Here is a 23,867-nt window from a genome sequence, read left to right as displayed (position 1 = left end):
GACAACCTCAAGAGAAAGCAGTGTATTAACTGGAATCTTCATGCGACTATCAGCGAGTTCATCAAGGAAATTCCATTGAAACGGAAGATTGGGATTTTTTCCATTGTAAATGACAGGAAGGACAACATGGTGTCGATCTAAGCTACTACGTGCCAACCACATCCACCGGCTCATCTTGTAGCGATTGTGTCATATTCTTGTAGCCTGCATAATCATGCCTAGTATGATGCAAGGCCGGCAAGCTGTTTTCCTCGAAGCGTGAGAACGGGCTCCTGAAGAGGTCTCTCGACGGCCTGCTGGTAGCTATGGTGAGTGTCCGGGGGAAGTCGAGGGGTAAGGCGAACGAGGGAAGGATCATGGGCGGTGCAGTCCTTATTCTTCCAGGCCTCCTTTCGCTTCTCCTTGGCTTCGTCGGAGACCATGGAAGCAGGCTTGTAGCAAACGTCTAAAACCATTGTGTTAGCAATTGTATCGTGGCACCGAGCCCCTGATGATGCCTCAAACTTACATGCAGCAAATCTGTCGTTAGTTGAAGACGGAGCAGCGCCATAATGAACCGTTCGCTATGTGGCAGACTCATGGTCAGTGACTGCCACCCATGAAAGTTTTGGGATGTCGAGCAAAGGAACAACTCACCGAGTCCCAGAGGAGAAGGTCACCCGGCTCGCAACAAACCTTCACCCACTTGCATCCCTTGGATTCGAGCCAGGAGCACATTTCCTCGTCCAGGAACTGCTGCTCCCAGGTATTCCAGCCATTTTCGCCCTTCTTGTGATCGAAGTGCTGCCACAGCTCCGCATAGTACTTGCTGGAACCTTCCAAAACCATGAGGCCGCCATCATCAGGCCCATTAGGAAGCAGGTTCAGAATGCCCTGTACACACTGTAGTCCGGTTCGTAGAGGAGACTGGTCCACGTGCGACCATGGTGCGAAGATGGGATCGGTCTTTGGCCGCTCGGAGACAGGCAGTGAGAGATTGATACCGTCTAAGTCCATGAAACGTTACGTCAGGAAATGCAGCAACAGAGAACATAATAGTTATCTTACCGTAAGACACGAGCAACTCATCCGTACCCCAGACACGCGCGAACTTGTCAATGAGGCTCGGTTCCGACTTCAAGTCCCACATAAACTGCTCATGGGCCACTCCGAAGCTAATTCCATGATGGACTTGTCAGCGAGATTGTGAATGGCTAAACATCTAAGCAAACGAACATACCGGTTGAAGATACCAGCACGGTGCGTGAAGGGCAAGTGGGCAGGCCCTCTTGTGGCGGGGTCCGTTCTGTTAAATCCGTAACCCCAGTCCTCCAGCCAGGAGTAGGCCTTATCAGCGTATTTCAAGGCCTTGTTCTTAGGGATGGTCTCTGGGACAATGGTCCAGCCCTTCGTCTGGAGTGTCTCGAGCCATTCCAGGTCCTGTACAATGCTTAGAATGGCCGTCTTCAAGGTGGACATAGCTTGCTTATGTGCGGGTATTTTCGACCGAGGACGTGGAAGGCTCGCATACCAGAGAATTCGGGCTATTGTCAAGACAGGCAGTCGACGACAATGTCGCGGTAGAAACGAGGACTTCGGTAGAAGACATGGTGTTAGGTCTAGTGGAGACAATGGGAACGGGCTTGATGCACAAGATTCAGCAATCTATGAGCTGCGGAACGGCAATGTCTCTTAATCCAAAATACACTCGTGCTGCATTTTCACATTTTAAAATGATGGAGAGACCTTGATCAATCAGTTAGCGATTTGGTACACATGCATTCATGCTAGGACACCCGTTCTCTCGTTTAGTGTTCCATTGGTGGCGTGGTGACTACCGGCTTGGAAAGGGTGGGTCGAGTTTAGCAGGTTTAGCAGGTTTAACCGGAATTCAACACAAAAAAAGATTTAGCCGGCGATTTAACAGCAAGACTCGTTGCTCCGCGGCCTCTAATGCGTCCTCCACTGTAACGAGAAGTCGCTGAATCGCATACCGAGCGCAGGCAGTGATCTCATGCGTTTTCTCTCTGGTGCTCTGTCCCCCGGATCTGTTGTCTCCGAACATGTGGCCTCAGATGCATAGCCATTTTCCCGTGGGAAAGGGCATGGGCAGAGATGACTGCCCAAGGATTAGTTTGTGAACACAATCGGACAGTAGGCTACTACGTATTCCTCACTGAAGCCATCGAAAAGTCAGCTTCGTGAAAAGCTCTTCGCTGCCGTTGATCTTTGCCAACCACTACCCGCATACAACAGCGTACAGGCAAATTCATCTTCCAAAGGGTCTTCGTTAAAATATTGAGTCGCGAATCTCAAGTCGGAAGAATCGATGCTTTGATTGACAGATTGAAATGGCTGCAAATATGGCACTTAATCCATCCATGACCGACTTAAATGTCTGAATTCTTTCACGCTGGGATTCCCAAAACATATTTCATTGCAATCCAGCATAATACAAAGCCAGATTATTGTTACGGAGTCTTATGCTTGCAGAATAATGTCAATTCTACTGCGTGTTCGCCAGCCTGGCTCTAATTCCTAGACCTTTCTCAGCGAGATAATATTGACATTGAGCTTGTCGATCAGGTTGTCCCGCATCACCTCGGCAGCCTTGATCCTGATGTCCAGCAAACTTTCCGGACTCTGGTAAGCGCTGTGCGGCGTCACTACCATTCGTCCGACAAGCCATGGTTCATGGTTGCGATACGCCTGTAGAAGAGAGTGAATGGGACCCTCCGCCGAAATCGGCTCGTCTGGAACCACGTCCAAACCCACGCCGCCGAGGATGTTTTCTCTCAGACATCGCTCTACGTCGTCGAGATTGACAACCTCGCCTCTGGCGGTGTTGATCAGTAATCCGCCCCTGGGCATGAGACTGAGCAACTGGTAGTTCACGAGGTTGATGGTTTTCGGAGTGGCTGGGCAATGCACGCTAATTGTGGAGCTCCTCCGGAAGAGCTCATTGATATCGCGAGTCCGATCTATGCCTAAGGCTTTGTCGATTCCATTTGGTGCAAAAGGATCATAGGCAAGGACTTTCCAACCAAATGCCTTTGCACGGAGAGCAACTGCGGTGCCGATCAGACCAAGTCCCAGAATACCGAAGGTGGCGTTCTGGATCCTGGAGATGAGGGGAGTGTCGATGGGGCTCCAAGCTGCAGGCGGATTCCCCCGTTGAATATCATGGTGGTGGATCACACCGCGACGAAGGGACAGCGCGAGTGCCATTGCATGGTCAGCAATTTCACCCGTCCCATAATCTGCGCATGTCAGATCCAGTGCTCAGAGGCACTGCCGAATTCAATTCTCACCTGGAATGTTGCAAAGCACCACGCCTCGTTTGTCGAGGGCAATGCGATCCACCTTGTCATAGCCGACGCCCATGCGAACGAGCCTGCGCCCCCAGGATTCTCGCGTCAGACCTGTCTCATATCCAGTTGAAAGCACTCGCCGGAGAACTCACAATTTGAGATTGGGGAACAATTCCAGATCTGCAGCGGTGAAATCTGGCTTCAGTATTGAAATTCCATCGACCTTATCACGAAGGCTCTTGTCGATAGTCGACCATGGTTTGTAAGTCGGCACTCCTGCAGGCGAAAGATGCCCTTGATGATAGTTCACAGTGTAAGATTGATCCTTCGACCTAAGAATCTCTTGCTCCAGGTTGTCGTCCTGTTTTGTGAGCTTTAGCGGCTGTCAAATGTGAGGTCAAACACCAACTTACAGGGTAGAGTCCATCGGCGTGGAGGATTGTGTAAGTCGGACGCGCGTTATTCGCAATTTGAGACCCCATGTTTTCCAAGTAACCTGGAGCGGTTTGGACGAAAGTCAAAGACTTGCAGGGAGGCAGATTGTCACCGTGCCCAGTCAGATTACACTCAACGAGCACATCATATGTCACTGTCAGTTTCCCACTGTCCTTTAAATCGGCCATTGCTCAGGGACACCTCCGATCATTCGGTTAAATTTCAGTGACGGCTTGGAATTTCGCGACCTAAAGCAGGCCTCCACCAAGCCCCAGAGGGCCGGTTAAACTAAAGCAGCGTCCGCGGTTAAACCCAGTGAACCACGGCCTAACAGTGTCTCATTCCCGGCGTAAGGCCGCTGGCCATGCAAAAGATCAGGCTTGATTTTAAGGTGTTCAGTAGCATCTAATGCCCTGTTCCCCTCTAGACAGAAGTATCTCACCGGCTACAAGAGCATTTTTTCGACAAACCGCTGCCACCGTTGCTCTTTGTCCGCTTACCAGGTCGCCATGGCGTTTCACATCGAGGACATTTTCAGTGTCAAAGACAAGGTTGTCGTGATTACTGGCGGAGGTTCTGGCCTTGGAAAAGGTCCGTGGCTCCATGAAGGTCGATGAACTAAACTGACCAGCACGGGCAGCACTTGCTGAAGGCTTTACTCAAAACGGCGCTAAGGTTTACATCACTGGTCGGCGTGCTGAGGTGTTGAATCGCGCTGCGAAGGAAATAGAAGGCACAGCCTCTGAAGGCGGCCAAGTGATTCCGTAAGAAACGCCGCTTCAGCGCTGGTCGACTACCTTCCAGATACAAAAACTAATCAAAATGTAGAATTCCTGGGGATGTCGGGACAAAGCATGGGTGTGCCCAACTGGTGGAACAGATTGAACAGAGAGAGAAACATGTAAGACGAGTACCACTCAATTGTTGTCTGGAGTTCTGCCACTGAACATAGGCAGATCGACGTTCTCATCAACAACGCTGGTCTCCCAGGATCGATCACCTATCCTGCCTGGGATCCTAATGATGGTATGCCCACTGGACATTCGCCCGACTTGCAAACACTGAAATACTTCCCCAGCGGATGCCGTCCAAGAGGGTCTGTGGAAAAGTCTCGATGAGTATGAATTGATAACAATTTAGTGCATTCCACTGCCCGCCGGGGATCGCTAACAATGTCCAGCGATTCTTTCGCCAGCACAAACAGCGGTATGACACCCACCCAAGTTTTGGTTCAGCGCTGTTTCTAAACACCATGCAAGTCAACATTAGCGGTGTCTACTTCACAACCGTGGGGTTTGTGCCACTCCTACGCAGATCTCCAGATCCGAGTGTAATTGTCATTGCATCCCTGGCAGCAGTCATGAATCAACGGTGTGTACTCAATGATGCCGCAACCTGCTGTTCGACGTTGACAAAATGTTTGCAGAGCCATGGGGACTCTGACCTATGCCACTTCCAAGGTAAGTACACCCTAAATTTGTGATGTATTGTACTTACATCATGGTAGGCTGCGGGTGAGTACCGATTCAAGAAGCTGCATCATCAAGAGCGATACTCTAATTTAACCGTGAAAAGCCTTGCATCTGTCCAAGCTCCTAGCTGGTCGCTTTCATCCGTATGTCAACTGCCCATCATCCTCCTGGGCAGAAGAAACAGATTGCCCTCGCGAGATGTATCACTGACACTTCTTTCCTCATCGTAGAATGAAAATACGGGTCAACGCCGTCCTTCCTGGCATCTTTCCGAGTGAGATGACCACCACGAACAAGTCAAGCGCTTCAGCTTCTTTGAATCACTTTGCAACCGCGGCGGCCAAGCGTTGCACAGCTGGTGAGTTGCTTCACATCAACTAGATTAGCTCCATTGCTGACTTCACTGTAGGACGCGCTGGACTGCCGGAAGAGATTGTCGGGCCTTGCCTGATGCTCTCCTCCAAGGCAGGCGGATACATGAACGGCGGCTGTATCATGGTGGATGGAGGAAGAGCTATGGTACGTATGAGAGGCCTAAGGAGCATATGACGTCTAATTGACTGGCTCTATAGGGAGGGTCCATCAATGACGGCATCCGTATGCCGGAGGATACTTACTCCTATTAGAATGTTTATAGTGTACGGCAAATACTGCCCAGACACGGAAAAGAGGAACGGTACTCTCAGTACTACGAATTGACTATTAGTCTTGAGCTTTGATCGAGTTGTGTTGGTCTTTATTTTGCCGTTCTCTTATGACTTTTGAGTTTCGAATCCATCACATGGCAAATGGATACCGTCATGGCGAGTGTCGACCATATACGTGCTGTGATAAAGGCTTGAAAACTCAAGTAGTATAAAGTTTCGTTGAATTGGTTCACCTTTGGGTAGCCCCCTATGAGTCGCCCAATTTTACGCACATCTTCCGCAAGAGTCCTCACATACCGCTAGGCTGAAATTGCTAGAATGTTGCTGATCGTCATCAAAACCAGAAGGCAACAATTGTGATGTACTCATTTGGCATCCTTCACCATAATTAAAGCCACTGCGTCAGACTTTCATGCGTGAGCCCTTTCAGACATGAGATTTTATGTTGCAACAACCCTGAACGCTGCTTCTAGATATGGCTTAAAACTCTATCGCTAGAATCTGTTCAGATTTGGTGAACAGAAGAGGCTCGGATATGACGGTTGATGGCGTCTGGGCGGGGGATCTCAGTAGCCCTGCCTGTGGTGGACCTTTTGGCCCTCCCCATTGGCAGTCCTGATGTCATTTTCCATGCCTCTCTTGAGTACACCGACATCAGTATTGACAGATATCATGTCAAAACCTTGGTTGGCGCGTGTGAGAGCATCAGCCCCGTCGGTGCCTTGGAACATGATTAGCCGCAGCGCTCATGTATCCTTGAGTGGACAGCGTGAGATGTAACAACTTACAGAAAATGGCACACTTTTTGTTGGCTGCGTGCGCAGCATTCAGTGCTTTCTGGATTGCCGCCTCATGCTCCTGACCACCGCGCTCCACACCCATTTGCTTCGAAAGATCGAACGGACCGATGAAGATGACATCCACGCCATCAACTTCGGCAATCTTCGCTACATTTTCGACACCTGCGCGAGACTCAATCTGCACAGCAACAAGGACGTCTTGAGAGAGAGTGTCGTATTCAGCCCCAGGCTCTGTGCCCGGGAAAGCATGAGGAGCAAACATTGGTCCGTAACCTCGAGTGCCTAAAGGAGGGTACTTGGCATACGACGCAACTTTCGCAGCATCGGTCTGAAGGTCAATCTCGCGTCAGCACAGATTCAAGGCTGTGGATCAAGAAATGGCCCATGATGTGGGATCGATAGCCATATCCACTCACCTCTGAATGACACATTGGAGTCATCACGCCATGTGCTCCGGCATCAAGAGCTCGCTTGATCATCCATTCTTCTCCTGATGGAACCCTAATGATAGGACTAGCGCCTTCGTGACCGACGGCATTCACGAGCTATGACCAGTGTTAGGCCGCAGGCATGAAGATACCCACCGTGGCTGTGGGTGGGTGTGCAACGAAAGCCCCCAGCGCCCGACTTACATCATAGTAGTGCACATCAGAAATCAATCCGTGTTCGGCGTCAACCAGTGTCCATGTGAAGGGCACAGAAGCCCCGGAGTCTCCACGAAGAATTGTTTTCGCAACAGCAGTGCTCGGAATACTATTAGGCGCGTCAAACATGATCACTTTTTCCTCTGCAAATCTGCAAAGAAATGATAGAAAATGTGAATGCAGTAGTGAAGTAGGTATTCCACGTACGTGAGCCAAAACCCAAAGGCGGGAACCTTGCTTTGGAGGGCCGACTTGATGGCAATGTTTTGGGACATGTTGACCAAGTTTGCGATCAATGACAACTTAAGTTTCTTTGATAATTGATGATGTACGTCGGACAGTCTAATCAAGACGACGACTATGTAAATGATAGCGAACAGTTTCGGCGTGACGACATAGCCATATCCGGGACACGTACGGAAAATAACAGCCGGCGGCACTTTGGATTTTAACGTAAAGGCAAGGCTCGCTGCCTGGATTCCCTTCTCGTTGGGGCAGTCGAATGTGATTTTAACCGTTCGTCTTCTTGCCGGCGGTTAAACTCTGACTCGTCTCAAAGGCTCAGCCGGAAAGCCCACCCCAAATATTGCTTGGACAGAAATTAATGCCGGTCCAATGCCCCCGCGGGGTTTTCCAATTTCCCCGTGGGGAACACACCCCTGTTTTCACAGTTCCAATCAACTCTTAGCTTGTCGTCGTACTTGATACATAAAGTTATGGTAACTCTCTGGAGAACAGCCGATGCCGAAGACACGTCCACGGCCTACCATCTGCAACGTTCTCAAACATGCCTTCGGAATCGGAAAGTCCTACATATGCCGCCCATCGCAGTACGTTGATATGACTAGAACAGGTCGGATTAAGGTTGACTCAGTTTCGCGCAGATAACACGGACCCTTGCTGGTGGAAAGACTCAGGTCTACGATGGAGCGTCTTCTACAATTTTGGATGCATGTTATGCCCGTTCTATCTTGGGTGTAAGCTGCTCATCGCACCATATCTTGAGTACTTTTGTATGACTGACGACCAATCCGTTCAGATGATCAAGGCCTCTTGACCGGGCTCCAAGCTTTACCATCGTGGAACGAGTACTTTGATCATCCCCAGGGACAATGGCTAGGCATCATTTCAGCCTCAATCTTTCTTCCTGGTGTTGTGATGGGGTTTCCATCTGCTTGGATCTGTAATCATTGGGGCCGGAAAACATGCATTTTGCTTGCTTCCATCTTTGTGATCGCGGGAGCCATTTGGAATGCTTTGTCGCGCAACGTTACCCATTTCATAATCTGTAAGACTACTCGGATGTTCTGCCCATTCTCAATCGTTCTCATAGTCATTCAGCCAGAGTCACCATGGGAATCGGTGGCGCGATGGTCAAAGTCAGCGCACCGGCGCTTCTGCAAGAGACGGCCCATCCACGCCTACGTCCCACCGTGGGTTCACTGTACTATGGTTGCTACTACATTGGCTCCCTCCTAAGCTCAATCATGTGCAGTAAGGCTTCCTGGTCCTCCCAAAGATGACACCTTGCTGATTGTTCCGTTTCGTTAGTCATCGGTCTCAGTGTGCCAGGTGACTGGAGCTGGCGGTTTCCCTGCCTTTTGATACTGGTTGGACCGGCTGCTGTTCTATCAGTTCTCGCCACAGCTCCCGAGTCCCCAAGATTTCTGCTACTCAAGGGCCAGGAAGACAAGGCGCTTCAAATGCTTGCGAAGTATCATGCCAACGGCGACATCAACGATGAACTCGTGCAATGGGAGTTCCGAGAGATGAAGGAAGCCATCAAAGCAGAGGCAACAAGTCACAAGACCTCTTATGTAAGTCGTGGACATTCCAAAATTTGTGGCCGTGTTCATTATCCTGACTCTCTCTAGCTGGACTTCTTCCGGACAACCGGTAACCGTAAGCGTCTGTTCGTCTCCGCAGTGATGGCAATCGGCGTCAACTGGGTTGGAAATGGAATTGTTGGATAGTAAGTAAACTACGATCTTTCCATATTCTCGCCACACATGTTTAACTGAAAAAAGCTATCTCGCGCCTGTTCTGAGATCTGTCGGTATTTCGAAGCCCCAGGACATTCTTTCCGTCAATGCTGGACTCGCCGGCTGGAATCTCATCGTGGCCGAGATCGCTGGCCTCTACGTCGAAGACTTTGGCCGCCGTCCTATCTTCTTTGTATCGATGCTAGGCATGATAATTAGCTACTCATTCGTGATGGGATTCTCTGCCGGCTTCGCTGAAACTGGCACAACAGCCCTTGGAGTGGCGGCAGTCCCTTTCCTCTTCCTCTTCTTCGGCTCGTACGACATCGCCTGGACGACGCTCAACTACACGTATGTCGCCGAGCTAATGCCTTTCAGCCTGAGAACCAAAGGCCTTGCCATCTACCTTTGCGTCCAGCAGCTTGGCAATACTTTCAACCAATTCGTCAACCCGATTGCTCTGCAGGCACTGACGTGGCGCTACTACGCCGTGTACATTGCGGTGGACTGCCTCTATGTCGTCATTATCTACTTCTGCTTCCCTGAGACAAAGAAGATGTCTATTGAGGAGGCTTCGATGATTTTTGATCATGGGTGGGATGGTCGGAAAGCGGTGATAGCCTTGCAAAATGCCTCCGAAAATCACACGATCATAGCCAAGGCGTCTACAGGCTCTTCTGAGCATGTCGAAGCTACGACGGTTAAGATGTGAGCTGGTGGGACACCGAACTATGTACATGTACTTCACTGTTTGTATATGCTTTTAGTAAGACTCGAATATCCTGGCAGCCTGCGTCGAAGAATGGATTTCGAATCGGTCCAAGGGTCGGTTTTGGCTGAGACCGTAGGTCAAGATGCAATGTGTTCTTCATTACAGAGAGAGAGGCCAGGAAGCTTGCAGTCTGAGGGTGTGTTGAAGGAGAGAACGTCTACGTGATCGCTGCGTGGTTGAACTGGGATCATGGATGAATAGGGGCACGCAAAGATATAGAAGCTGCCTCTGCTCGGAATATGATAGCTCGAGGGAGGATGTGGGAAAATTCGAAAAAGAAATGCGTCGTCCTATTGAGCACCTGCACACATTCACGGGTTGTCTGATACTCGTAGCGAAAACGCAAGGAGCATTGCCGAACACCTCTCAGCACATGAATAGTAGTGAAGAAAATGGGGGATTTTTATAGTGTAGCGGATACCTCCAACGAGGCCTGGATAGGTGCCTCGTAAAGGAGCCAAAGCTCTATCAAGCATCCCAAAAGTTTTGAGTGGCTCATTATAGCCAGTGATAAACCACAGAAATCGGGCATGAAAACACCCACAAAGTACAATTTGACGTGACAAATTACCGATGGTGCATGTGAGGGGAGCCCATGGGTGTAGTGTTGTTTTCGGGGACGGGGGAGTCGCGTCCTTGCTGATGGAAATGCTGTTGGTCGTATGGTGTCGGAGATCCCATCTCACTTCGCGCTGTCGCGACTGATGCATCCAGTTCCGAGTATCTATGAAGGTTCCCAGAGTGGAACTCTGACTCTCGAGGTGAAGTGCTGTAAGGCGGCTTGTACAGGCCTGGTGAAGAGGTGATGTAAGAGCTTCGGGGGTCTGTACCGGTGTGCTGAGGCTCGACGAGGGTCTGGGAAGGTGTGTGAGGCTCTGCTGGCGGTGGTACGTCCGGCTTCTCAGACAGTTGACGCTTAAGCGACTTGTTCTGCTTCCACAGCCAAAACGTCGAGATAAGACCGGCCAAGAGACAGACACCAGCTACGACAGCGAGACCAATAGTGGCTCCCTTGAAACCATCACCGTTGCCGGTGCCATTGCCGTCGGTGGTGTTCGCAGTACAGACTGATTCCTGGGTCTGGATGGAGATCGCTGCATCGGTGCCGCAGCAGGTTGTATTGGATGCTCCGCAGCAATACTTGGCTGTGCCGTCATTACAAGCGGTCAGAATAGTCGAGTTGGAAGCGCTTCCACCAGACTGTCTAGAGTTAGTACGTCTGATTTGAACGATCCCCGAAGGTCTATGACCGTACCGATTCATCCGTGCAGATGTTGACACAAGCCTTGCTCTTCCATGTCTTATCCGTACAGAACCCTCTTTGTGGTTGCTGTTGCTTGTTGATACATAGGCCGGATGATGAGCAGATATCTCTTTCGTCGGCCGGGCCGTCGAGAGCGCAGCAGCTGGAGAAGACGCCGGACTGCGTGATTCCGAGCTTGTTGCATGGAACGTAGGTCTCATTGTTGGCAACCGAACCGTCTGGCGCGTAACAGGCAACTTCTTGTGCTGAAACTGTAGCAGCAAGGCTCACGGCCACTGCTAGTAATGGCACCAACATCGCGGCGATTAATTCGGCTGGTTCGGATCCGTCGAGAGACCGGGCGATGGCGCACAGCGATCGAGTGTGGGACAGAAAAGAGAACGGAAGAAGAAAAACCGAACCAGACCAATTTCAATCAATCAGAATGGGGGGCCTGTCTGTCTTTATGAGAAATACAGTAGCACAGAGCTGATCACCTGTACGCCGCCGGCCTGCATATCCGGCGCATCCTTCCCACTCTCCTCCTCGCTCTTTTCCTCAAGCCTCGCTGCATCTCACCTCAGATGACCGGGGTGGGCTCCATCTTACACGCATAGAAAATGCTGGTAGCTCAACATACGATATCAGCACCTGCAGCCAACAAGCCCGTCAGCTGTCTGAAATAGGCAAGCGAGATGCAATGGCTGTGAACCCCTGCTCAACCGAGCCACTCAGAGGCATGGATGGCAACAGGCTGCAGCATTCGGCCAAATGAAAAGACCTTTCCAACACACAATGGAAGACAACCAACACAGCGGATTATTCACCAAAACTGGGCGGCTGTGTCCGAGAGGGAGGGGCACAATGAGGGGGCTCGGGGCAAACCGACATTGTGAGGGTGGCCACCGGACGCAATGATACGCTGGGATGGGCCGATTGGCACCGTCGGATTGAGGGGTTCGTCAATGAATCTGTGAACTATTATTTACGGATCTGAGTGTTTTCTTTAGTCTGCGCCAGGATCGTTCTCATCTCATCAGATAATTCCTTTAACCTTGCATGCAGTGTCTGAGTAGGTACAAGGAGTTGGCCTCATCACAACGTCTCTACAAGCTGCGCTCCGAAAATTTAGCACCGCCCCCAATCACATTCTAATGTAAGAAACAGGTGAGTTGAATTATCCCCCAATCATGATCCCATGGGCAATGTTCCATTGCAGCTACACCATGTTGATCATTGAAAAGCCACCTGGCTTGGCAGACCACACAGGCGATTCGCCCAGAATTCTGTGATCAGGCTATCGTACCGGTCAGCTTACTTGGCACTGAGGAGCTGTCAATTGAGTACAGCGTCGCACCGACTCAGCGATGTTCTGGAATTTGACTCAATGCGCGTCAGAGCAAAGTTGGTGACGCTTCTGAAATAGTGCAGGCTCTTTCTATGCTATGAGAATCACATTTCACAAGCACACTAAGTATTTACGTCGACAATTTCTTCACACCAAGGGGAATGGGATCGCTGATCCCCGATTTTTGAGAAGTCTCCAGCTTCTTTTAACAGTTGCAATACTTGTTAATCGCTCACGGCAATAGTTGATGTTTATTGGTTTGCTCTGAAAATGTAATTGTCCGCTGAATCCATTGTCCATGGCCTGTCATCCCTCCATGAAGAAGAACTTGGTCTGAGGTGCCAAGCAACACGTGCGAAGCTGGTGTAGATGCTGGAGAACTCGTGATACAATCGTATGAAAGGTAACCTAGCAATACCCAGAAGGCGGTCTAGCTGTTTGGTCACTTGAGCACTACGACGTTTGCTGTACCTTGGCACGCTACCTCATTTGAAGAAGGCAAGAGACTATCCGAAAATGACGATATGAGTGGAACATACATATCCTCAGAAGAATGCATGATGCCTAAATGTACATCAATGGGCGCAGTAGACATGTACGGCAAGTTCTCGACTTCGTAGCCTTGTTAACCGACGGAACGACAATACATATATTTGACGGGGTAGTGGTAACCATTATACACTCAATCATAAAGCCTGGTATTACACAAATACGCTATAAATAAAGAAGCCAGTTGGATCATGCCGCCCACCTAGTCAAAGTCTTCTCAGCTTTAAGCTGTCCCAGTGGCGACTCCCTGCTCGGGATTTTGTAAGCTCATCCGCCTGACTGTCTCTTTCTTTGTCGTCAAAACCTCATGCAACTCTCTGATCATGTCTGGAACAGGCCGTTTACTGATGAAGATGGAATCAAACTGCCCAAGCACCTCGGGGTAGTTCCGAAGACAACTCCTTGCTTCCCATAATAGTCTCTCCGCAAAAGCAGGATCAGCGGTGTTCTTGAGCATCTCGGCCATTAAGGTGTTGTATCTTCGCTGATTTGCGTCATCGACATGTTGCTGCGACCGTTGTTAGATACTAGGACTCAGAAACGTAGAGAATCACACTGCTGATGCTCGCATGAATGGTCCGAGAATTCGTCCAGCGTACCTGGATGTCAAACGTCAAATTGACAGTGGGTTCTATAACCGCTCCTTTGAAATCTACTGATGGAAACTGTTTCTGAATGTCTTCGCCATTTTTCATCGACTCGGCAATCATCCCCTCCCGACTTCTGCCGAGAACTTCCGGCTGCTGCGACGCAGCGTCGGATTCGGTGGAGCTCGCGGAGCTGCTCATCATGCGGGACTAACGACAAAATCGTGATTCTAATCCCGAAGCGTCCGGCGATGACTTTTGGTTGCGGAATCAGTAGGTTTGGACAAGCTTGAGCTGCCGTCTGAAGTTGCCCCTGTTGGCGCACGTGAAACTGCCAACTCAAAAGTCGCGGGATGGAGTCGGGGCGAACCCCAACCCTTTTATGCATTTGCCGTGCCAGTGGCACATGGAAGATCGGCTACCAATTTGGCGGGAGCGACACCGCGCCGGCAAAACGGTGGCGTTTGCCGATGAAGTCACACCCGCCCTGTCATTGGTGATTGTGTTCAACCTGCATGCACTGTCAGCCCTTTTAGCATCAATTGTTCCCTAGCGGCTTGGCGGATCGACCCGGAGCTGATCCCGAGGTCAGTTCTGAAGAATGGTTGCTTCCCGCGCCTCGGCTCGTCGATCCGCTCGTCAACTTCAGGCGGGCTAGCTGGGCTGTGACACGCGCTCAGATTGTTTGTCAAGATGAATGAGTTGAATTTGACTAATGAATAAGCATTTTGTTCATGGCAAATGATTTACAATAGATTTACAATGGCGATCCGTCACTGGCCTTTGACGAACCAGACCCTTTCCTTTCTCGATTGTTTTGATATGTTGAAAGCGAAAAGAAGGATTATTCGGTCATCTGAAGAAAACGTCGCTGATACTCAAACATGCCGAGTAAAATGTGCCCCTCGCTCTTTTGGCACCCCTTAACAATTCGACGGTCGAGAAGGCCTAGCGGGGCGCTTCGCACCCTTCTTGCGCTCTGCTTCGCTAGGTTCGGCGGGTTCGGCGGGCTCTTCGCATTCTCTTGGCTTCACAACCGGGTTCAGAATGTCTTCCGGGGTGATGGCTGGTGCTGCTTCTTGAACAGATCGATCTTCGATGTTTAGGCGTCGATGGAGGCTCTGAAGAATGTGGGTGTCGATGGTGAAAGCCAGCCCAGTGGAGATGAGGGTGGTAAGGAATACAATCGATGAGAACTTCATGGCTGTGAATCGAAGGTGATTTCGAGGTTTTGTTTTGTTGCAGATAAGGTGACAGGGCCAACGGCAGATATGATGGTTGTAAACAATCAGACGGCAAAGCGCAGGAAGTGATAAAGCGGATCAGGCGACTTAAGTAGGCTGTGTTGGGGACGTGATGTATGTATGTTGTTTTGAGATACTTATGGTAGGCCTGGTGACTTCAGGGGTTTCGGCGTCGCCCGAGATCGTCGGCATGACTCGCATGAGCTATGCACAGCCTTACAGAAATTAATGCGCTGGATGTTGTGGGTTACCAGCGTACTTTTTATAGTTCGGCTGAAGTTTCATCATCATAAGTATTGGGATCTGCCTTATTGTTGTCATTCACCATATTCTGATGAGGTTGAGCAAGCGCAACATCGGAGGCCGCGGGAATGGCCTCATTCTGCGTGTTTTGTCACAAACCCGAGGCCTCTACATCCGAGCCTAATGGTTTGCGCTCGCGATTAAGCGACCTTCCTTGAACTTGATGGGGAAAAACCCACCAGATTATCGTAGTCAATGGGTAGTATCACATCAAAGTAGTTGCGCTGTGTCGGCGAATTAAGATAGGTTATCAATAGGTTCTAAATCAGTCGAGAACAAACAACGTGAAACGAAATCGACGATGGCGGGAACGATGGCTGGAACTATGAAAATCATGGGACGAAAGATGTTTTTCAACCAATGGAAGGCTGATGAGAGGTATTATTTTCAATGGAGATAGTCTCCAGCTTCTATGAATTATGTGCGTCGTCTAGAAAAGGAGTGAGTTAAATTACGCGGCGTGTCCCGATGAATCATTATCGATCGATTACTCAGTGAAAACCTTCAATTCCACCAAACGGACCTTCTTGCCCTCCTTGGGCGTCACGAGAATTCTGACGGATTCGGTCGAGACACCAGTCCAGTTTACGTTGGTGATGCCATTCGCCAGAGGCGCGTCGTACGTTGCGTCGGCGACATCGGTCCATTCGCCGCTCAAAACCTGCAGCTTGTAGCTCGCGGGAACATCGAGGCCCTTCTCCTCGTTCGCGAAGAAAGCGATCTCGGCGCGAGAAATGGTGACAGCTGCGCCAAACTCTGTGCTGACCCATTCCTCAGTTGTGCTGCCCTCAGGGGTATCGAGACCATTAGCAATGGTGTCCTGGGTCCAGAACCAGATGCGGCCGTCAAAGACGTCATGGAGGCGGTTGATGTCGTAGTTGGCAACGGAAGTGTTGACAATAGGAGGAGTGATGTCAGCCTGAAGCTGGATCGCTTGGTCAAAGGGGCGGGAGACAGAGACGGTTGAGCGAGCAATGTCGACTGTCAGGCGCTCGAGCTTGTCGGATGAAGCGACCACCTGGCCGCCGACCTCAACGCGTAGACCCGCCTCGCCGTAGCGGTCACCAGTCGCATCCCACTGAACAGCAATCTCTTGACCGTGGTAGAGGATACGCTCGGCGCGGAAGTAGGAGATGGAAGATGGGTCAGCCAGGGGATTGACTTCCAGAACGTCATCCGCGCGAGGACGAATACCGACGAAGCCGGACAGAATCAAGTCAACGTAGCCGGAGTGGAAGTAGTGGTGCGAGCGTCCCAGTCCGACAATCGGCTCACCGGTGTCAGGGTCGTAGTTCTCCTCAATATCCAAGATGTTGTCGAAGTGCTTGTTGTAGTGCTGGTTGGCATACTGTTTGAGCAGCCTGGTGTAGTCGCCAACATTGACAAGCGAGGATGAGTTGGGGTAATGGTCGAGAACATTGGCGAGCGAAGTCAGGACCTGGGTCGTCTGGTAGGGCCAAGAAGGGCCATTCCAATGGCATTCAGTTTGGGTGCCCTCGTAGCGCCACACGCGCATATAATATTCGTACGAGGGTTCCACAGTGCGCAGTCCGAAGGGGCCGCCGAGTTGATCGGAGCTAAGAACGTGCTTCCATGCCTCACCGAACTTGGCATCATCATCGGGAAGATCATGCGCCCAGGGAACAATACCAGCGAGCTCACGTCCTCGGATGAAGTCCCAGTAAGTCACGTTCTCGTTGTTGACGAAGAAGCGATCGATGAAGTGCTCGAATGTGGAGTTCCACAAGTCTCTCTGAAGAGTCTCCTTGATGGCGTCGGCTCGGTTGTTGTATTCCGCAATAACATCGTCAAGACCACCCTTCAAAGCGGCGATCTTGGCGATAGCCCGTGCGTTGGCGTATTGGTAGGTGTTGATGGTAGGGCGGAAAGCCTGGCCTCCACCAAAGCCATCATACCCACCAGACGCGTCAATACTGGCGATAGTATACTCGGTCGCGTCGGCGAGGGGTTCGATCCAGAAAAGCCCCTTTGACTCATCGTAATGGTCTCCAACCCATTCGTTGTAAACCCTTTGCATGTCGTCGAGGAGCGAGATGGCGAGTTCGGGGTTTCCGTCGACGAGATAATTCCTCCAGACACCATCTGCCAAGCTCTCGGAGTACTGACGCGGGTTGCTGTCGGCGCTGTACATGAAAGTCGCATGGTCCTGCTTGAAGCGAGGGTCACGGCACCATCGGCCTTCTGAGAGATGGAAGATTGCGGCGCAATTGTTGGAGGCCCACGGCTGAGTCTGCCAGCCAACATTGTCAATGAACTCCGTTGTGATGTAACCGTACTTGGTTCCGACGTCGCGTTGGTGAGTGCGAAAAACATTCCAACGGTAGTAGTAGACTTCGGTGATTTCCGAGTCGCTCGATTCGAACAGCGGAATACGGTCATGGTACCAGGGCGCATCGTTGCCGAAGTACTTCTCGGTAACAGCGTCCACGTCCAATGCGGCCTGGGCCAAGCGCGCAGTCAACGGGACCGCCGCAAGAGTAAACGAAAGCTTCATTTTGTCGTACTGCTGGGCCTTTGGTGGGCAGCTAAGGATGGCTGAGAACCTGAGAATCCTCGGTCTGTTGACATGGTGATTTGCGGCGACCAGCTAGACGACTTTATATTGCCAAAACACCTCGCTGGCGTGATTCGATGGGAAGCTTTGTCCCCGGATATTACCATATTCGGTCGCCCCGACGGGTTCATGATCACAAACAACCGTCCCGGCGTCTTGGCTTCGTACAGCAATTTCCGTCGCGAGCGGATCGCGGATCCGCGCTTCTTAGAACCTGCATAACGCCCTGAGCTAAGCACACCCGTGCCAATCGTACCAAGCCGCTTCCGCTGGGATGTCATGGAACTATCGCGTCCTAACGGGCGACGATGACGACTGCGCGGGGAAGACTTGGGGCGACAATAGGGGCTGGGGTCCCCGCATGTTCGGTTGATTAGCGCGCGAATGGAACCCCGCGACTCGAGTCGTGATTTACAGGGGGTAGAAGATTAAAAAAATGCCGACGGAAAGATCGACGGGAAATCAAGACTGCGAGTATTTAGCTTTGCAGCTATTCGGGAACCTCCCATCTGCATTGCGCAGCGTGATTTAAGTACAGAATGACAGGCCTGATGTGACCTTCACCGAAGCGACAGTTAAGTCGTGACGATATGGCGTTATGCGGCTTCCTTGAACCTTAAGTGCGAGCTTTTGACTAAGATGAACTGTATTCCACTGGTAATTAGCCGTCCAGGGCCTACGAGGTTGCCTGGGAGGTTGCATTGAAGACGATACTATGTGATATAATGTTTCCTAAGCTTAAAGCGTCGGAATTTTGCCTTGCAAGCTGTTTGAAGGGGATCTCCTCCTCTTTCATGGCGATCAGTGTGGGTAAAGTCGCTAAATCTTCAAGTCGCGCAGTTTCTGAATGACGGCACTGAAGAACCATTCCTGCAGCCTCGCACTATTCTCCGATGAATTGGCCCCAAACATCGGCACTCGAGATGGGTTTGGACCCATCAAACACGACATGACTACTTCACTCACAGTATCTCCAATGTATCCCCTGACATCGTCTGCGAAATGACCGTTGAGCAAGATTCCTTTCACCCTTGCAGTCTCGCTTGGGAGCTCTACTTGCTTTTTGCTGAAGCCCAGCACAACATCGATCGGCTTCCAGTATATAATCTCCAGCATGATAATATCAAGTGAATATATATCATGATGCTTCTTGAAACCAAACCCATGTGCGCCATCTCTCGGGCTTCCTTGGACGGCAGGGTGTCGATACAGGTCCTCTAAACCAATGTGCGGGGGAACTTCAGACATGAAGTCGGCGTGTTCAGGGCGCGAGTAATCGAAACCGGAAAGAAATGGTTGCCCATAATCTACTCACGATTCCGTATGGTTGAAAAAAAGAATATTTTGACTCCGAAGCCCTTTGTGAAGCCAGTTCACGGTGTGTAGTCTCTCAACGCAGTCTGAGAGAATTTTGATCAGCTGCAGACGAGCGCTGAGACTAGGCTTCGGGTGGTTCTTCAATAGTTCGAGGAGAGGGACGGGAAGAGCAGATGAGTCGACGCCCTGAGGGTTCTCGAAGACAAGTCCAGGCTGAGTTTCCGCCGCGCCCACGTCTTGGACATAATAGCCAAGACACTTCAGTGCCCTAAACTGCGTTGTGTACGCATCCTCCCTGAGAAGTTGTACCAAGGCTTCAAATCTGCTCAGCATCATGGAATCTGATCGGCGTATACCCATATGATGTTGGCGTGGTTCGGCAGTCTTCCATTCAACCCATACTCTTCTCCAAGATTCGAAAGAAGGTTTATACCAAACTGAACATCGCTGGGATATGAATTGAGCTCCGGTTTCGATGGGCTGTATTTCAGTAGTTTTGATCTTCAGGGGGCGGAAACTGGACTCGAGGTTGTTCAAGTTTAAATCTTGTCGCAGGGTGTTACTGAGTGCTCCTTTGTTGATTGCTACCATGAGACCTTTCACTTGAGCAAGACTAGCCAGGGGCGTGACAAAAACCCTCGAGTCGTGTTTTTCAGATGAACTGTTCGCTCTCACATAGAGTTGCTCTCGTGCGGTTTTATGGGTAGGGCCAGATAAAAGCAGACCGGCCTTGACGATCTCACATAGGTCGTCAATCTTGTCATTGAAATTCATGATCCGATAATTGGTTTGTGTTTGTTGAGCGCTGAGTGCCTGAAGCTGCTGGTTGTTGAGAAACTCTGTCAAGTAGTCGTTCAAACGTCAAACGTGTGAGTTTCTCCAGGATTTCTTCAATCTTTGCCTTGTCCGAGATCGCCCATCTAAACCTTGCAGGATACTTGGAAGTCTTTTCAAAGAATTTGAGCGACTTTTCAAGCAGGAGGCCTTTGTCGGGAAAACGGGCCTGCAATGTCTCTATTTTCTCTGTGTCGACAGCGATTGACGTTTCGTCCTCAATAGGGTGTGTACTAGTGTCCTCGTGTAGGAAGGGTTGCGACAGAGGCCGTAGACGGTCGTCAAGTCTGCCGAATCTGAACATCAATCGATATTGCTCATCAAGAATCTGTAGTATGACGTTCTTTGACCCGTGGCTGATGTTGAATGTCGAATCATCTTCAGAAAGTTCAACAACATTGGCCCAATCGAGTAATCGACATTGCTCAGTTTTGAACTTGACGCGAATGTATTGGTAGTTTTTCTCCAAGCCTCTGGCCTTGGAGAGTAATTCATATCCTGATCCCAAATCCATTAGTGGCATTCAGTAGTGGATTAACTTTGAACGAACCCTTGATGCATCCAGAAAAGATCTGGAACACAAGTGAGATAGAGCGCAAACCAAGACCGATACCTTCCATTGCGGTGTCTGACGAACGGTAAAGAAATCGATGATTGTTGAGGAAGGAGTCGTTGACAAGTCAATTGAACCAGCTTTTCCTTCTCATATCAAGGAGAAGAGACATGGGAATTGATGATGTGAGGATCAGACTGCCGATCGGAAATTATGTCAATCAGCGAATTCAGCTCATCACTTCCTAAATAACCGGGCAGCCGGTGTGCAGCAACACCCATAATGCACAACTACCCAGTAGGCTGACACGAGGCATTCTTGCCGGTCGTAACCAAGGCCATTTGTAATCCAGCAATGATCTCCGTCGGAGGCTATGCATGCATGATCGCATTAATGGCAACCTATGACATCGCCAAGTAGAACTAGCTAGCCTTCCTTTTCTGCCGTTGAGTGCTTTTACGACAGCGTGCAAAGATACATCAGGCATATGCACGACCAGATAGCCTGATTATAGCACGCTCAACCGCTTGGAAAGCCCCACAGAACTTCATCGGCTTTCTTTGGACGGGATGATTGGATGTACTGGGTTGGAACTGACTACCTGTGGACACCTCCATGTGTCGGATGATCACAATGCGAATAAGGCTTGTTGAGGACGGGGACGAGGAGACGAACTTCAACGTCGCATCACACTAAGTAGTAACGTTGCCGTGGCTTCGATTCGAGGCGGCCATAAGGCGGCCATCTGAGCGTCCCGCGGAGGGACTTAAAATGCAGATCTGTCAGCACAGCCCAGGGATCTTCGATCTTACCGCCCCATCGAAGACGTGAGGCTCTCCAAAGCTGACCCAGTTCAAACAGTGTGCTACACAGATGACCGCGATTGAGGTCTCATCTTGCAGCCATGATGGTGGCTGAAGTCCGTCGGAGAGTGCACGACACAGATGAACCCTGTGGTTCTGAAAGGGGATGGCAAGTACTCCTCAATATGCGGACTTGGCTAACTCAACTAGTGGACATCTGCCGATTATAAATACATCGCGTTCTTTTCTTTGCTCTGGCCGTTAGCTTGTACGGAAATTGAAGTTGATCTCCTTACCTGACCAAATCACACACTCAAGCAACTCCTGATATCAGACACAATTGCAGGACCTCGAGACTATTGCCATCAACAATCCAATTCAGCTCAGCAACCCTCTGTTTCAAGAAATCCACCATGGGCAACTACCACAACCCATATTACGAGAGTTTGAGAGGGGATGAGAATGAGACGGAGTTCAAGCCATCACAGGAGCCGACAAGGATGGTGTCCGACACAGACGCAGCGGAAGTCTCGAGAACCACATCGTCACGAAAGGTGATACCTGAAAGCCTTTTCCGGAAGATCTTGGAGAAATGCGGACTTCCCAGTCCGAATGATCCGCTTGCGGAGAAAAGAGTCTTGAGAGACGCCATTCTCCCTGCGATCTCGCAGGCTCTGAACGATCGTGGCCAAGAAAAATGGAGTCTTAGCCCCAGAACCTTCTCGATTCTTTGGATCCTAAACATCCCAAACGTGATGGATTCTTTCGTCGCTGAAGGGCGGACCGACAGATATCTTCCTTACCATGAGGCGAACCTTCCTAATTGCATCCCTGGGGGCTTGAGATCTCGGTTCATGAAATTGCAGAGTCTGGTCCGATATCACCTCGCAGATGTTCGTGAACTCGAAGAAAGCGGCAAGCATGTACATCTGCCTCGAAACGCTGACGCATACTTCTTTTCGATGGAAGATCTTGGGAGTGGAAGATTCGCGAAGGTAGACAAAGTCCGCAGTTATCGAACTGCAGATATCTATGCAAGGAAGCAAATCCGTCGGGGAGAATCTGTGCTTGAAGACCACACGCAGCTGAAAGCCTTTGAGAATGAGTTGAAGTCTCTCAAGGAGGTGTCACACCGACATGCCGTCAAGTTAGTCGGATCTTATACGGACCCACACCATCTGGCACTTATCATGAGTCCCATTGCCGATGTCGATCTGAAACGCCATCTACAACGATGCGAGAAAAGTCTCGACAATCGAAAGTTCATACTCCGCCACTTTTTCGGCTGCTTGACAACTGCACTGGCCTACATACACAGCAAGAATATTAGACACAAGGACATCAAACCAGAAAACATTCTTGTCAAAGGTGACACGGTTTACTTGGCCGATTTTGGGACGTCCAAGGTGTGTCTGGATGGACATCTCACAACGAACGGCGAACCCAAGGAAGGCACTCCGCGGTACTGGGCTCCTGAAGCTGGATACCATGCTGTAAGCCGAGAATCTCAATTCCGCTATGTCATTTTAACCCAAGCTGACAAGGTCTACAGAATCGGAACCGCTCAAGTGACATTTGGTCTCTTGGCTGTGTCTTTTTGGAAATGGCGACGACATTATTAGGTCGCACACAACTTGAGATGCTTGAATTCTTCAACGCTCACGGGAACGGTAATCACCATTGTATCGGCCTCAATCTTGAGGCCACTCGGGAATGGATAGATGAGCTTCGTCGTTCCTCTTTCAATGATTCGAATGTGCTCGACTGGACAGACTGGATGCTTCAACCAAAGCCAGATGATCGCCCCACGGCGGCACAGTTACGAGGAAAGATCAAAGACCTTGATGCTGAATTCGAGTACATTTGTTACGAATGTGCTTCGCAAAATGGTATGAAGGACTGTAAAACACCGCTACCAACCTCTCCAGATGTGGGAAGAGCCATTGATGGTCCCGGTGCAGCTCTGTTGCAAGATGTCTCTGAACAATTATCCTTGGACAAGACAGCAACAAAAGACGCTGATTCGGGGCAGGGATTGCCGCAGCAAACTGGCAGCAAGATACTCGCGGAAGGAAAGTACGGTCGGGATGTCAAAGCCCAGGAGCCAAAGGTACAACATACCGCAGGCCCTGATACGGCTGACGTAAAACCCTGGCCCAAGCGAAAAGTCAGGTTCGCCAAGACAGACCAGGCGTACGAATCTAGAGACAGTCGATATTCGGCACAGGATAGCGCAGGAGAATCCATTCGATTCGCTGGTCTTCCGGAAGACCGAAGGCCTGAGCCAACAAAGCACCAAGAAGAAGAAGAGGAATCTTTTGATCAGGTTCCAAACGATGCCGGGTTCATCATTCCGGATCCTATAAACGCTCCTCTGTTTTCTCGTACCTTTGCCCCGCGCATCATTGGTTCCTTCGTACATATTGGCTGGAACAAATCATTTTTCACGTAATGAACTTGAGCATTACA

At 50.3% G+C, this 23,867-nt stretch overlaps 10 protein-coding genes across 10 annotated transcripts; 3 read left to right on the top strand and 7 right to left on the bottom strand.

Annotated features, from left to right (window-relative positions):
* Positions 1–218: 218 nt before the first annotated feature.
* On the bottom strand, positions 219–1,588 carry CGGC5_v002875 (uncharacterized protein; the record flags this gene model as incomplete). The annotated part of the gene is made up of 6 exons (XM_032031775.1): positions 219–445; positions 509–563; positions 637–986; positions 1,048–1,154; positions 1,220–1,419; positions 1,511–1,588. The coding sequence occupies 6 exons, from the start codon at positions 1,586–1,588 to the stop codon at positions 219–221; spliced, it is 1,017 nt and encodes a 338-aa protein (XP_031888778.1).
* Positions 1,589–2,517: 929 nt separating this feature from the next.
* Positions 2,518–3,772, bottom strand: CtBP (C-terminal-binding protein; the record flags this gene model as incomplete). The annotated part of the gene is made up of 4 exons (XM_032031774.1): positions 2,518–3,239; positions 3,291–3,373; positions 3,443–3,651; positions 3,704–3,772. The coding sequence occupies 4 exons, from the start codon at positions 3,770–3,772 to the stop codon at positions 2,518–2,520; spliced, it is 1,083 nt and encodes a 360-aa protein (XP_031888777.1).
* A 462-nt stretch (positions 3,773–4,234) lies between these two features.
* On the top strand, positions 4,235–5,823 carry rhlG-4 (Rhamnolipids biosynthesis 3-oxoacyl-[acyl-carrier-protein] reductase; the record flags this gene model as incomplete). The annotated part of the gene is made up of 13 exons (XM_032031773.1): positions 4,235–4,316; positions 4,366–4,489; positions 4,554–4,626; positions 4,682–4,751; positions 4,804–4,843; positions 4,906–4,931; positions 4,985–5,096; positions 5,152–5,185; positions 5,233–5,239; positions 5,301–5,340; positions 5,428–5,555; positions 5,607–5,716; positions 5,770–5,823. The coding sequence occupies 13 exons, from the start codon at positions 4,235–4,237 to the stop codon at positions 5,821–5,823; spliced, it is 900 nt and encodes a 299-aa protein (XP_031888772.1).
* Positions 5,824–6,410: 587 nt separating this feature from the next.
* On the bottom strand, positions 6,411–7,563 carry hpcH-4 (4-hydroxy-2-oxo-heptane-1,7-dioate aldolase; the record flags this gene model as incomplete). The annotated part of the gene is made up of 5 exons (XM_032031772.1): positions 6,411–6,565; positions 6,633–6,972; positions 7,061–7,189; positions 7,277–7,397; positions 7,496–7,563. 5 exons carry the CDS (start codon positions 7,561–7,563, stop codon positions 6,411–6,413), a joined length of 813 nt encoding a protein of 270 aa, XP_031888771.1.
* A 1,077-nt stretch (positions 7,564–8,640) lies between these two features.
* On the top strand, positions 8,641–9,982 carry CGGC5_v002871 (Lactose permease; the record flags this gene model as incomplete). Its single annotated transcript, XM_032031771.2, has 4 exons — positions 8,641–8,782; positions 8,840–9,105; positions 9,163–9,260; positions 9,316–9,982. 4 exons carry the CDS (start codon positions 8,641–8,643, stop codon positions 9,980–9,982), a joined length of 1,173 nt encoding a protein of 390 aa, XP_031888774.2.
* Positions 9,983–10,609: 627 nt separating this feature from the next.
* On the bottom strand, positions 10,610–11,603 carry CGGC5_v002870 (uncharacterized protein; the record flags this gene model as incomplete). The annotated part of the gene is made up of 2 exons (XM_032031770.1): positions 10,610–11,242; positions 11,298–11,603. The coding sequence occupies 2 exons, from the start codon at positions 11,601–11,603 to the stop codon at positions 10,610–10,612; spliced, it is 939 nt and encodes a 312-aa protein (XP_031888773.1).
* Positions 11,604–13,405: 1,802 nt separating this feature from the next.
* CGGC5_v002869 (uncharacterized protein) lies at positions 13,406–13,973 on the bottom strand (the record flags this gene model as incomplete). The annotated part of the gene is made up of 2 exons (XM_032031768.2): positions 13,406–13,690; positions 13,782–13,973. The coding sequence occupies 2 exons, from the start codon at positions 13,971–13,973 to the stop codon at positions 13,406–13,408; spliced, it is 477 nt and encodes a 158-aa protein (XP_031889029.2).
* Positions 13,974–14,692: 719 nt separating this feature from the next.
* CGGC5_v002868 (uncharacterized protein) lies at positions 14,693–14,971 on the bottom strand (the record flags this gene model as incomplete). The annotated part of the gene is made up of 1 exon (XM_032031767.1): positions 14,693–14,971. One exon carries the CDS (start codon positions 14,969–14,971, stop codon positions 14,693–14,695), a length of 279 nt encoding a protein of 92 aa, XP_031889030.1.
* Positions 14,972–15,803: 832 nt separating this feature from the next.
* On the bottom strand, positions 15,804–17,831 carry hypBA2 (Beta-L-arabinobiosidase; the record flags this gene model as incomplete). Its single annotated transcript, XM_032031766.1, has 1 exon — positions 15,804–17,831. The coding sequence occupies one exon, from the start codon at positions 17,829–17,831 to the stop codon at positions 15,804–15,806; it is 2,028 nt and encodes a 675-aa protein (XP_031889027.1).
* Positions 17,832–21,811: 3,980 nt separating this feature from the next.
* Positions 21,812–23,850, top strand: p38c (putative mitogen-activated protein kinase 14C; the record flags this gene model as incomplete). The annotated part of the gene is made up of 2 exons (XM_032031764.1): positions 21,812–22,891; positions 22,951–23,850. The coding sequence occupies 2 exons, from the start codon at positions 21,812–21,814 to the stop codon at positions 23,848–23,850; spliced, it is 1,980 nt and encodes a 659-aa protein (XP_031889024.1).
* Between the last annotated feature and the right edge of the window lie 17 nt (positions 23,851–23,867).

Source organism: Colletotrichum fructicola (genome assembly GCF_000319635.2).
Source record: "Colletotrichum fructicola Nara gc5 chromosome Unknown KSG_Nara_v1_contig02, whole genome shotgun sequence".
Taxonomy (NCBI): Eukaryota; Fungi; Ascomycota; class Sordariomycetes; order Glomerellales; family Glomerellaceae; genus Colletotrichum; species Colletotrichum fructicola.
The sequence above is the reverse complement of the archived record's forward strand: the minus strand, read 5'-3'. Positions and strand labels throughout refer to the sequence as shown.